At 42.8% G+C, this 12266-nt stretch overlaps 1 protein-coding gene across 4 annotated transcripts in view; it reads right to left on the bottom strand.

Annotated features, from left to right (window-relative positions):
• ccdc102a (coiled-coil domain containing 102A) overlaps positions 1–12266 on the bottom strand; it is a 222378-nt gene that overhangs the window by 71129 nt on the left and 138983 nt on the right. For all 4 annotated transcript variants that reach the window (XR_011889222.1, XM_072279224.1, XM_072279226.1 and 1 more), the window contains exon 7: positions 9497–9706. Coding sequence is in view for 3 of the 4 variants with exons in the window: in XM_072279224.1 (XP_072135325.1) it covers positions 9497–9706 (210 nt within the window). In the remaining variant the exon portion in view is untranslated. The remainder of the gene's footprint in view (positions 1–9496; positions 9707–12266) is intronic.

The following is a 12266-nucleotide window of genomic DNA, read 5'->3' as shown; positions in this document are numbered from 1 at the left end:
TGGGAGATTTTAATTTACTAAATATCAATTGGCATCTCCCTAGAGCAAGGGGTTTAGATGGGATGGAGTTTTTAGGTGTGTTCTGGAAGGTTTCTTGACACAATATATAGATAAGCCTCCAAGAGGAGAGGCTGTACTTGATTTGGTATTGGGAAATGAACCTGGTCAGGTGTCAGATCTCTCAGTGGGAGAGCATTTTGGAGATAGTGATCATAATTCTATCTCCTTTACAATAGCATTGGAGAGAGATAGGAACAGACAAGTTAGAAAAGCGTTTAATTGGAGTAAGGGGGATTATGAGGCTATCAGGCAGGAAATTGGAAGCTTAAATTGGGAACAGATGTTCTCAGGGAAAAGTATGGAAGAAATGTGGCAAATGGTCAGGGGATATTTGTGTGGAGTTCTGCATAGGTACGTTCCAATGAGACAGAGAAGTTATGATAGGGTACAGGAACCATGATGTACAAAGACTGTAATAAATCTAGTCAAGAAGAAAAGTTTACAAAAGGTTCAGAGAGTTAGGCAATGTTAGGGATCTAGAAGATTATAAGGCTAACAGGAAGGAGCTTAAAAAGGAAATTAGGAAAGCCAGAAGGGGCCATGAGAAGGCCTTGGCGAGCAGGATTAAGGAAAACCCCAAGGCTTGGGGTTTCCCCTAAGGAAAATCTACAGGTATGTGAAGAGCAAGAGGATAAGATGTGAAAGAATCGGACCTATCAAGTGTTACAGTGGGAAAGTTTGCATGGAACTGTAGGAAATAGCAGAGGTACTTAATGAATACTTTACTTCAGTATTCACTATGGAAAAGGATCTTGGTGATTGTAGTGATGACTTACAGCAGACTGAAAAGCTTGAGCATGTAGATACTAAGAAAGAAGATGTGCTGGAGCTTTTGGAAAGCATAAAGTTGGATAAGTCGCCAGGACCAGATGGGATGTAGACCAGGCTACTGTGGGAGGCGAGGGAGGAGATTGCTGAGCCTCTGGCAATGATCTTTGAATCATCAATAGGGATGGGAGAGGTTCCGGAGGATTGGAGGCAGAGGCGGAAATTAAACTTAGGTCTCTGGTACAGTAAAGTGCTGTACTAACCACTATGCTACTGTGCTGCATACAAATCCATCTTCCTTGAAAGTGGCGTGACAGGTATATTGGGTCATAAAGAGCACACTGGCTTTCATAAATCGAAGTATTGAGTACAGTTTTGGCCAACTGCCAATGGGAAAGATAAAAATAATATTTTCAATGTTGCTGATCCTTGAGGTCTTGACTTAGGTGGAGAGTTCACTAAGAAGATGGCGCTGTATATCAGCAACCTTGGGGGCTACAGGAAATTCTACCAGATTTTCTCTGGAATATACTCCTTTTGAAATACTTTTGCAGCAATCTGCAACATGTGAATTTCATCTCAACAATGGAATAGGAAATCACATCAATGATCTTCAGATCTCACATTCGACAGTCAAATGTGGAGCCATTAAGGGCCAACTCCAAGGCCATGGCCGAATATGCAGGATGAGAGGTGGGATTCAAACCAGGCTGAGGTGCAGGAGATGAGGTTTCCTCTACCCACCATCCTGTCAGTTAATGTACAGTCACTTGAAAACAGGATCAACAATCTCAGGGCAAGGCTGCTGTATCAGAGGCAGATGAGGCAGATCTCAATTGTCTGTTGCATTGAGACTTGGTTAACAGTGAACACGTCGTACATAGCTGTCCGACCAGAAGGTTTTACCTTTTTCAGAATGATTCGAACCTTCATTGGGTGCAGCGTATGCCTTTTAATCAATTTTCGTTGGTCCACGGATGTTGGGGTTCTGTCACCTTCTTGTTCTCCTGACCGAGAACAACTAACGATTAAATATAGACCATTCTACCTGCCTTGGAGTTCTCACTTGTGATCCTGACTGCAGTTTATGTACCACCAGCGGCTGACTATAAGTAAGCATTTGTGAAAATGCACGATGCTGTCTTAAACAAGAAATGGCCCATACCGAAGCATTTCAAATTATAGTTGGTGACTTCAATCAGGCCTGTTTGAAGAAAACTCATGCCAATTTTCACCAGCACATAACCTATAGCACCAGAGGTCCCAACACACTAGGCCACTGCTGCACTATAATAAGGAATACCTGCTGTTCTCTCCCGAGACCGCCTTTTGACAAGTCGGATCATTTGGCTGTACTCCTACTACCTGTATACAGACAGAGCCTAAACAGCAAGGCTCCAGAGATCAAGACAACTAAGAGGTGGTTGTGGGAGGCCGAGGAACGGTTACAGGATTGCCGTGAATCAATGGACTATTCAAGAACTCATCTGGGGACCTGAGTAACCACACCAGTATATTTCAGACTTCATTAAAAACAGCTGTGGATGAGAGTGTCTCCATGAAATCATTCAGAGTTTTCCTCAATCTGAAGCCTTGGATGAACAATGAAATCTGGAATCTACTGAGAGCCAGATCACAGGTATTCAAGTCTGGAGATCAAGAATGCTACAAGTAGTACAGGTATGATCTCCAGAAAGTCATCTCAACGGCAATGTAAAGATTCTGGACTAGACAGGAATCAACGAGGGATGCTCAAAGCTGTGGCAATGTTGGAATGCCATAACCTCTTGCAAAGCTAAATGTTACAACACAGGGGACAGCAGAACTTCACTTTCAGATGAACTCAATGCCTTCTATGCTCACTCTGACCACCAGAAAAGCGAAGAACCATCGTGCACCCCCATGTCTCCTGATAATCCTTTGGACTCAGTACCTGAAGATGACATGCGGGATTCAAGAGAGTGAATCCGAGGAAACTATCTGGTCGGCATGAAGTACCTGGATGAATACTGAAGACCTGTGCTGAGAATTGGCTGCTGTATTCACAAGTATCTTCAACCTTTTGTTCCAGCAGTGTGTTGTATCCAGCTGCTTCGAGCAGGCTTCAATCCAGTGCCCAAGAAGAGCGTGGTAACCTGTCCAAATGACGATCACCCAGTGACACTTATATCCAGAGTGATGAAGTGTTTTGAGAGTCTGGTGTTGAAGCATATCAGCTCCTGTCTGAATTGTGACTTGGGCCCACTCCAATTCGCCTACCAAAGTAACTGCAGTCTCACTGGCTCTTCACACAACCCAGAACATCTGCACAGCAAAGATGCATACATCAGGATGCTCCTCATTAATTACAGCTGGGCATTTAACACCATCACCTCTTTAACACTAATCAGTAAACTCCAAGACCTGGGCCTCAGTACCCCCTTGTGCAATTGGATCCTGGATTTCCTCATTTATGGACCCCAGTCAAATTGGATTGGTAAAAATATCTCCTCCACAATCTCGATCAGCACAGGAGCACCACAGGGGTACGTACTTAGTCCCCTGCTCTACTCGCTTTACATCTATGACGGTGCGGCTAGGTACAGCTCCAACACCATAACTTTGCTGATGACACCACTGATGTGGGCTATATCAAAGGGGGTGATGAATCAGCATATAGGAAGAAGATTGAAAACTTGGCTGAATGAAATTGAATTGAATGATCTTTATTGTCATTATATACAGGTACAATGAAACTCTGGCTTCCTCTCAGGCAATTAAATAAAGCGGTAGATAAAAACAAGACAGTAATAGAAAAACAGTATTAAATAGATAAGTAGCAGAAAATAAGTTGTAGCAGCACCAGAGTATCACAGTAATGCACAAAGTATTTGAGTCCTTGTGTGTGCATGTGTGTGCTCACAGTTTCAGTCATTGTTCTGTGGGAGTGGTGTGATGGAGGCCACAGCTCTGGGATAGAAGCTGTTCCTCTGCCTATTTGTTCTAGCTTTTAGTGTCCTGAACCTTTTGCTGGACGGCAGTGGGTCAGACAGGGAGTGGCCGGGGTGTGTGGTGCTGATTGCTTTCCTCCTGAGTCTGCTGGAATAGATGGTGTCCAGTCCTGGGAGCTCCATCCTGACAATTTGCTGGGCCGCCTTCAACACGCGATGCAGGTCTTGTCACTCAGCGGCTGTGCAGCTGAGATACCACACTGTGGCACTGTCGGTCAGGATGGTTTCAGTTGTGCTTCTGTAGAAGTTAATGGTGCAATAACAACAACCTCTCATTCAATGTCGATAAGTCAAAGGAACTGCTAGCAGATTTCAGGAGAGGGAAGCCAAAGGTCTATGAGCCAGTAACCATCGGAGGATCAGAGGTAGAAAAGGCCAGTAACTTTAAATTCCTGAGTGTCACTATCTCAGAGGCCATGTCCTGGACCCATCATATAAATATTATTGCGAAGAAAGCACGACAGCGCCTTCACCTCCTCAAGAATCTGCGTAGGTTCAACATGTCATCGCAAACCTTGGCAAACTTCTATAGATGTGTGGTGCAAAGTGTGTTGACTGGTTGCATTATGGCCTGGGACGGCAACACCAATGTCTTTGAGTGGAAAATCCGAAAGATAGTAAATTTGGCCCAGTACATCACAGATGAAACCCTTCCAACCATCGAGCACATCTCCATGAAACACTGCTATAGAAAAGCAGCATCCATCATCAAAGATCCTCACTACCCAGGCTGCGCTCTTTCAAAAACAGTTACAACCCCTCAACCATCAGGTTCTTGAACAAAAGGGGAAAGCTACACTCATTTAAGGACTGCGTTATATTGTTATTTCATGCTTGTTATTTATTGCTATTTATTTACATCTGCATTTGCAGCTTGTTTACAGTTTACAATTCCTAATGTTTACAGTTTACAGTTCCTGTTCTATAGATTTGCCAAGTATGACCGCAGAAAAAGAATCCTCCTTGCCTCTGCTCTAAAAGGCCACATCTCAATTTTGAGGCTGTGCCCTCTAGTTCTGGAAACCCCCACCATCGGAAACGTACTCTCCACATCCAGCCTATCTAGTCCTTTCAACGTTCCGTAGGTTTCAATGAGATCCCCATGTATTCTTCAAAATTCCACTGAGTACAGGCCCAAAGCTGCCAAACACACCTCATATGTTAACCCTTCATTTCCGGAATCATCTTGTGAACCTCCTCTGAACTCTCTCCAATGACAACATATTCTTTCTGAGATACGGGGCCCAAATCTGTTGACAATACTCAAGGTGTGGCCTGACTAGTGTCTTATAAAGGCTCACCCTTATCTCCTCACTTTTATATTCTATTCCCCTTGAAATAAATGCCAATATTGCACTTGTCTTCTTTACCACAGACTCAACCAGTAAATTAACCTTCTGGGAGTCTTGCATGGGGACTCCTAAGTCACTCTGCACCTCTGATGTTTGAACCTTCTCCCCAATTAGATAGCAGTCCACACCACTGTCCTTTTTACCAAAACGCATTATCATACATTTCCCAACACCGTCTTCCATCTGCCACTTTTCCACGGGCAGTTTTTTGCCCATCCTTTCAATCTGTCTAAGTCCTGCTGCAAACACGTTGCTTCCTCAGCACTACCTACCCCTCCACCTATCTTCATATCATCAGCAGTCCCAATCCTGACCCCCGAGGAACACCTCTAGTCACCGGCAGCCAATCAGAAAAGTCCCCTTTTATTCCCACTCACTGCCTCCTGCCTGTCAGCCATTCTGCTACCCATGCCAGTGTCTTTCCTGCATTGCCACAGGGTTTTATCTCGTTAAGCAGCCTCATCTAGGGCATCTTATCAAATGCCATAATCCAAGTAAATGACATCCACTACCTCTCCTTTGTCCACCCTGCTTGTTAGTTCCACAAAGAACTCTAACAGATTCGTCAGACTAGATTTCCCTTTACAGAAACAATGCTGACTTTGACTTAGACTTATTTTATCATTAGTCTCCAAGTACCCCAAAACCTCATCCTTAATAGATTCCAACACTTTCCCAACTAAGGCTAGGCTAATGGGCCTGTATTTCCTTTCTTGTGCCTTCCTCCTTTCTTCAAGAGTGGAGTGACATTTGCAATCTTCTAGACTTCTTAGACCATGCCAGAATCAAGTGATTCTTGAAAGATCATGACCAATGCATCAGCTATCTCTTCAGCAACCTCTCTCAGGACTCTGGGATGGAGCCCAACTGGTCCAGGTGATTTATCCACCTTAAGAACTTTCTGTTTGCCTCGCACTTTTTCCTTTGGAATATCAACGGCCCCACTCCTGCTCCTTGACACTAGAGGACTGGAACATTGCTAAAGTCGTCCACAGTGAAGACAGATGTAAAGTACCCATTAAGTTGATCTGCCATTTCTTTGTCCCCCATTACTACCTCACCACCATCATTTTCCAGTGGTCCAATAACAACTTTTACCTCCCTTTTACTCTTTATATAACTGAAAAATACTTTTTGGTATCTTGTTCTATACTATTGGCTAGTTTGCCCTCATATTTCATCTTTTCCTTTCTTATAGCTTTTTTAGTTGCCTTTTGTTGGATTTTAAAAGCTTCCCAATTATCCAACTTCACATTTAGTACCTTATATGCCCTTCCCTCGGCTTTTATGCAGTCCTTAATTTCCCTTGTCAGGCACGGTTGCCTACCCCTGCCATTTGAGATCTTCTCCTTCTGTGGGACATACCTATCCTGCGCCTTGTGAACCATTCCCAGAAACTTCAGCCATCTCTGCTCTGCCATCATCCATGCTATATCCTTCTCCAATCCACCTGGGCAAACTCCTCTCCCATGCCCCTGTAATTCCCTTTATTCCATTATGATCACTGCCTCCTAAGGGTCCCTTTACATTAAGCTCCCTAATATGATCTGGGTTAATACACAACATTCAATCTAAGATAGCCTTTCCCCAAGTAGGTTCAAGCACAAGCTGCTCTAAAAAGCCATTTTGTAAGCATTCAACAAATTCCCTCTCTTGTGATCCGATACCAACCCGATTTTCCCAATCCCCTCGCACACTGAACTCCCCCATTACAATTGTGTCATTACCCTTATTACACGCCGTTTCCAGTTTCCTTTGCAATCTCAAGCCCACATCTTAGCTAGTATTTGGAGGGCTATATCTGATTCCCATTTTTTTTCTTACCCTTGCAGATGCCTACCTCCACCCACAAAGATTCAAAATTCTCTGACCCTCTGTAACCTCTCTCTAAAGATGTAATTCCATCTCTTACCAAGAAAATCACACCACCACCTACACCTTCCTGCTTGTTCTTTCAATACAAAGTATATCCTTTGATGTTAAACTCCCAACTATGGCCTTATCTCAGCTGTGACTCAGTAAGGCCCACAGTGTCATACTGACCAATCTCCAACTGCACCACCAGTCCATCCATCTTATTCTGAATGACGCGTATTTAAAGACAGCACCCTCAGTCCAGAATTCTTTGCCCCTTTGAATTTTGCCTCTGTGGAACAATTTAACTCTTTGCTCTGTCTGCATTGTACCCAGTCATTGACTTGTCCTTCCTTACATTCATGTTACATCCGTCATCTACTTGTAAACCTGCTGGCTCATCCTCAGCTCTATCATACTAGTTCCCATCCCCCTGCCATATTAGTTTAAACCACTCTTAACAACTTGAGTAAACTTGCCCACAAGAATATTAGCCCCCCCCCACCAAGAAAACTAAGTGATTTTCTGGCAACCATCCAATAATTACATTGTCTGGAGTCTGAAACCTGTCACCCTTATCCAGTCTGCTCATATAGCAATTCCAGTCACTGCAATTAAACCCTCTAAAGTAACTATGTGTGAAGACAACAACAGTGCAACAAGACCTGTGGTTCAAAGATTGCAATGTTGAAGCAGCAACCTCAATATCATGGCAACTGGATAGGTGAAAATTGCAGCAATACCCAGCAGTCAAAATTAAAACATCCCAAGCATTTAAAATGACGAAGTGTTCTCATTGCATATTTGGTAAGTAGACTGGTCAACAGTGATTTATATTCAAAACCAGAATTGGAGGATATGGCTTATCAGTCAATAGGGGGGCATCTCTCAAATGACAGAAGGATCAACCCACTACAGAGTAAAGTTATCACAGACTTCATCTCCAAGGACAAGAGCACACAGGAGGTGCCAAGGAATGAAAGCAGGAGTTCCATCTAGTTTCAATTGTTGTCTATTGTATGGGATGTGAAATTGAGACCTTGGTTAGCTCGTTAGAATGCCATTGAAACCAACCACGAAAGAACAGTTTGGAATCTTCTAGTTTCCAGGAAATTTCAGAAACCACCAAGAAAATCTATGAACAGTATGAACGCAAATGGAAGTCATCAAGATACAGTAGGTAGGAATCCAGGGAAATGGGCTGCAGGTTCATGGAATGTAATTACAATTTGTAAGGAATTTTAGTAAATTAGAGTGAAACCTTAAAAAAGAAGTTGCAAATCACGAGTTAACTAAGACTTGAATTAATTCCAGAGAAGATTCTAAACAGGAGCTTAATCTGATGAATTATAGTAGGGAAGGGAGAGACAAGGGTGAATGTGATGTACAGAATAAGGCACCAGCTCCTCTGGAACTTGGGGTGGAGCAGGCACTGTGGAGAGCAGGGTCTGAACCTCGTGGAAGAGCACCAAGAGTGTGGAATCTGATGAGGCAAGGATGAAACAGGGAGTGGCTGTGGAATAGAATATGACAGCACTGAAATAGGAAAGCTATAGAGAGCACATTGTGAGACAACCCTCAGACTAAGGAACTTGTGAACATTCGGGGGGGTAGGAAGGGCGAGCTGAGGATAAAATTAAATCTGCCATGATCACATTAAATGCAGAGAAGGCTCCAGGGACTGAGGCTTGACCCTCATTAGAATGAAAGCCAGTGAGATGATATCAAAAGAGGAGTGAGTGAAACCAGGAGGGACATCACTCAAACAGTAGAGATAAATATGCTGAATATCCCCACCTTGGCTTTGGACCAAACATGGATAAATTAGACAAGTGTACGTACATGGTGCCAAAGAGACTGTGCTATTTGGCTTCATGACCCTCTGACTCTGGAATGAAACAGGCAAACCTGCTCAAGCATATCTGTCTCTCCTGGTGCACAGCCCATTTATCTCTACTTCCAGCCCTTGGATAATCTTCCATGTTGAACACACTATTGTTTTTGAACCGATCAAATGTTTTGACATGGTTCACTCTCTCCTATCTTTGCACATCTTTTGGGTTCTATGTCTAATTTTCCCTTATTAATGGTTATACTTCCACTGAAGCTTCTCTCCTCCTTTCCCAGAAGCCAGTCACTACAGAATGCTGCACATTTTATGGTTGCGATTTGAGTGATCTATTGCCTCGAAAAGCTCATTCCAACTTTTTACTCAGCAGGCCATGCAGCATTTTGTGTGTGTTGCTTGGACTTCCAGCATCTGTAGATCTCCTCTTGTTTCCAACTTTTCACCAATGGCTGAAGAGTAAGAATGCACTCAAGCTAGTGTCAAATCTGTGAGAATATCAAAATATCTATGATTGAAAGAAAAGTGTCATTGCAGCTGCTGACAAAGATATTTGGTGCAATCTAGCATACAATTCCCTTGAGAAGTTCCATGATAACTGTAAACATTTACAAAGAATTTCTTACCTTATTTTTCTCAAAAAGCTCACTCTGAATCGTTTTCAGGTCTGCATCCAGGGCACTTGCAGCTTGCTTCCTCTTCTTCGTCAGCACTTCCATCAAGTCCTCAATCTGTGCCTTCTGTTTTTTGTTCTCTCTTTCAAGATTCAGCTTCTCAGTCTCCAACCGCTCCCTCTTACCCCACTCGGATGTGTTCTCTGCTTGTAGTCTCTCCATCTGATCACAGAGAGCCAAGATTCAATCAGCAGGCTCAGTTACCTGCAGTCTATGACACCAAACAGAAAAGTAGGCTGGGGCCTGCAATATTGATGACCCGCAGTATCTAACATCAACTATCAACAGCATTCGCTCTTGCAGGGAGAATTCAGTGTCTTTTTTTGCTAAATCATAAGTGCAGGAGCTAGGGAATTGTAAAACATGGTCTTCAAAAGTGGTTTTGAAATATTATACTGTGCATAAATTGCCCATTTTACATGGGAATGCTTATCAATTAAATACTCCCTTCAGAGGCTAACACTTGGTATATGGAGCTAACCGTCAGCAGCTGGGCTTGATCTCCATGCATCAGAAAAAGACATACAGTGCTTATAAAAAATATTCACCCACCCCCCCCCCCGGAAGATTTCATGTTTCATTGTTTTACAACATTGGATCACAGTAGATTTAATTCAGCTTTTTTCACACTGGTCAACAGAAAAAGACTCATTTGTGTCAAAGTGAAAATAGATCTCTACAAAGTGATCTAAATAAATTACAAATTAAAAAAAAAATAATTGATTGCATCAGTATTCACATCGTTCCAGTCAGTACTAGTAGATGCTCCTTTGGAAGCAATTACAGCCTTAAGATGTGGATAGGTCTCTATCAGCTTTGCACATCTGGACACTGCAATTTTTCCCCATTCTTCTCTAGAAAACTGCTCAAGCTCTGTCAGATTGCACGGGGATCGTGAGTGAACAGCCCTTTTCAAGTCCATCCACAAATTCTCGATTGGATTGAGATCTGGATTCCGATTTGGCCACTCCAGGACATTAACTTTGCTGTTTTTAAGCCATTCCTCTGTAGCTTTGGCCTTGTGCTTGGGGTCATTGTCTTACTGGAAAACAAATCTTCTCCCTAGTTGCAGTTCTCTTGCAGACTGCAGCAGGTTTTCCTCCAGGATTTCCCTGTATTTTGCAGCATTCATTTTACCCTCTATCTTCACAAGCCTTCCAGGTCCTGCTGCAGTAAAGTCTCCTCACAGCATGATGCAGCCACCATCATTCTTCACAGTAGGGATGGTGTTTTTGATGATATGCGGTGTTTCGCTTCCACCAAACATAGCATTTAGTCTGATGGTCAAAAAGCTCAATTTTGGTTTCATCAGACCATAGAACCTTCTTCCAGCTGACTTCAGAGTCTCCTACATGCCTTCTAGCAAACTCCAGCCGACATTTCATGTGAGTTTTTTTCAACAGTGGCCTTCTCTTTGCCACTCTCCCTTAAAGCTGTGGCTTGTGAAGCACCCAGGCAACAGTTGTATGCATAGTCTCTCCCATCTCAGCCACTGAAGCTTGAAACTCCTGAGTTGGCATAGGTCTCTTAGTGGCCTCTCTCACTAGTCATCTTTCTGCACAGTTACTCAGTTTTTGAGGATAGTCTGCTCTACGCAGATATACAGCTCTGCCATATTCCTTCCATTTCTTGATGATTGACCTAACTGTATTCCAAGGGATATTTAGTGACTTGGAAATTTTCTTGTACTGATCTCCTGTCTTGAGCTTTTCAATCGCCTTTTCATGGAGTTCCTTGGAGTGCTCTTTTGTCTTGATGGTGTAGTTTTTGCCAGGATACTGACTCACCAGCAGTTGGACCTTCCAGACGCAGGAGTATTTTTACTACCTTCAGTTGAAACCTTGACTGCATACGGTGACCTCCATTTAACTATGTGACTTCTCAAACCAATTGGCTGCACCAGTGATGAATTGGTGTGTCAAATTAAAGGGTTGTGAATATTTACACAATAAATTATTTTGTGTTTTATATTTGAAATTAAGTTTGATCACTTTGTTAAGATCTGTTTTCACTTTGACATGGAAGAGACTTTTTCTGTTCATCAGTATATAAAAAAAAGCCAAATTAAATCAACTGAGATCCAATGTTGTAAAACAATAAAACATTGAAACTTCCAAGGGGGTTGTGTGTGAATACTTTATATGGGCACTGCACATACATGCCTTTCTTGTAGTAATTGTGGTATCTACAAAGTGCTCCATAAGGTCCTTCCAGCCTGCAGCACCAGTCAATGAAGTTAGGGCTGCCTTGACTGAGCTTTGCACTTCTGCCTGTGCTTTATCGCCATCGACTCCCCAACAGTCTCCACTACGAGCATTGGCAAGGACTCCAATTTCACAGGCAGGATCCGGTTTAGTATCACTGGCATATACGGGATGTCTGTTATTAAGCGGCTACAGTAGTACATTGCAATATACAAGAATACAAACTGTAAATTATAGAAAATATGTATTTAACTTTTTGAAATACATAAGTAGTGCAAAAAGAGAAAAAAAGATAAAGCAGTCTGTTCATGGGTTCAATGCCCATTCAAAAAACTGACAGCAGAGGAAGAAGCTGTTCCTGAATTACTGATTGTGTGCCTCAAGGCTTCTGTACCTCCTCCCTGATTCAAAAAAAGATTCGAGATTCAAAAAACTGCATTGTCATTCTAACCCTACATCAGCTTTGCAGGGCAGAATGAGACAGCGTTTCTCAGGGGCAGTGCAATCATAACATAACA

The sequence above is a fragment of the Mobula birostris genome, chromosome 15 (assembly GCF_030028105.1).
Source record: "Mobula birostris isolate sMobBir1 chromosome 15, sMobBir1.hap1, whole genome shotgun sequence".
In the NCBI taxonomy this organism is placed as follows: Eukaryota; Metazoa; Chordata; class Chondrichthyes; order Myliobatiformes; family Myliobatidae; genus Mobula; species Mobula birostris.
The sequence above is the reverse complement of the archived record's forward strand: the minus strand, read 5'-3'. Positions and strand labels throughout refer to the sequence as shown.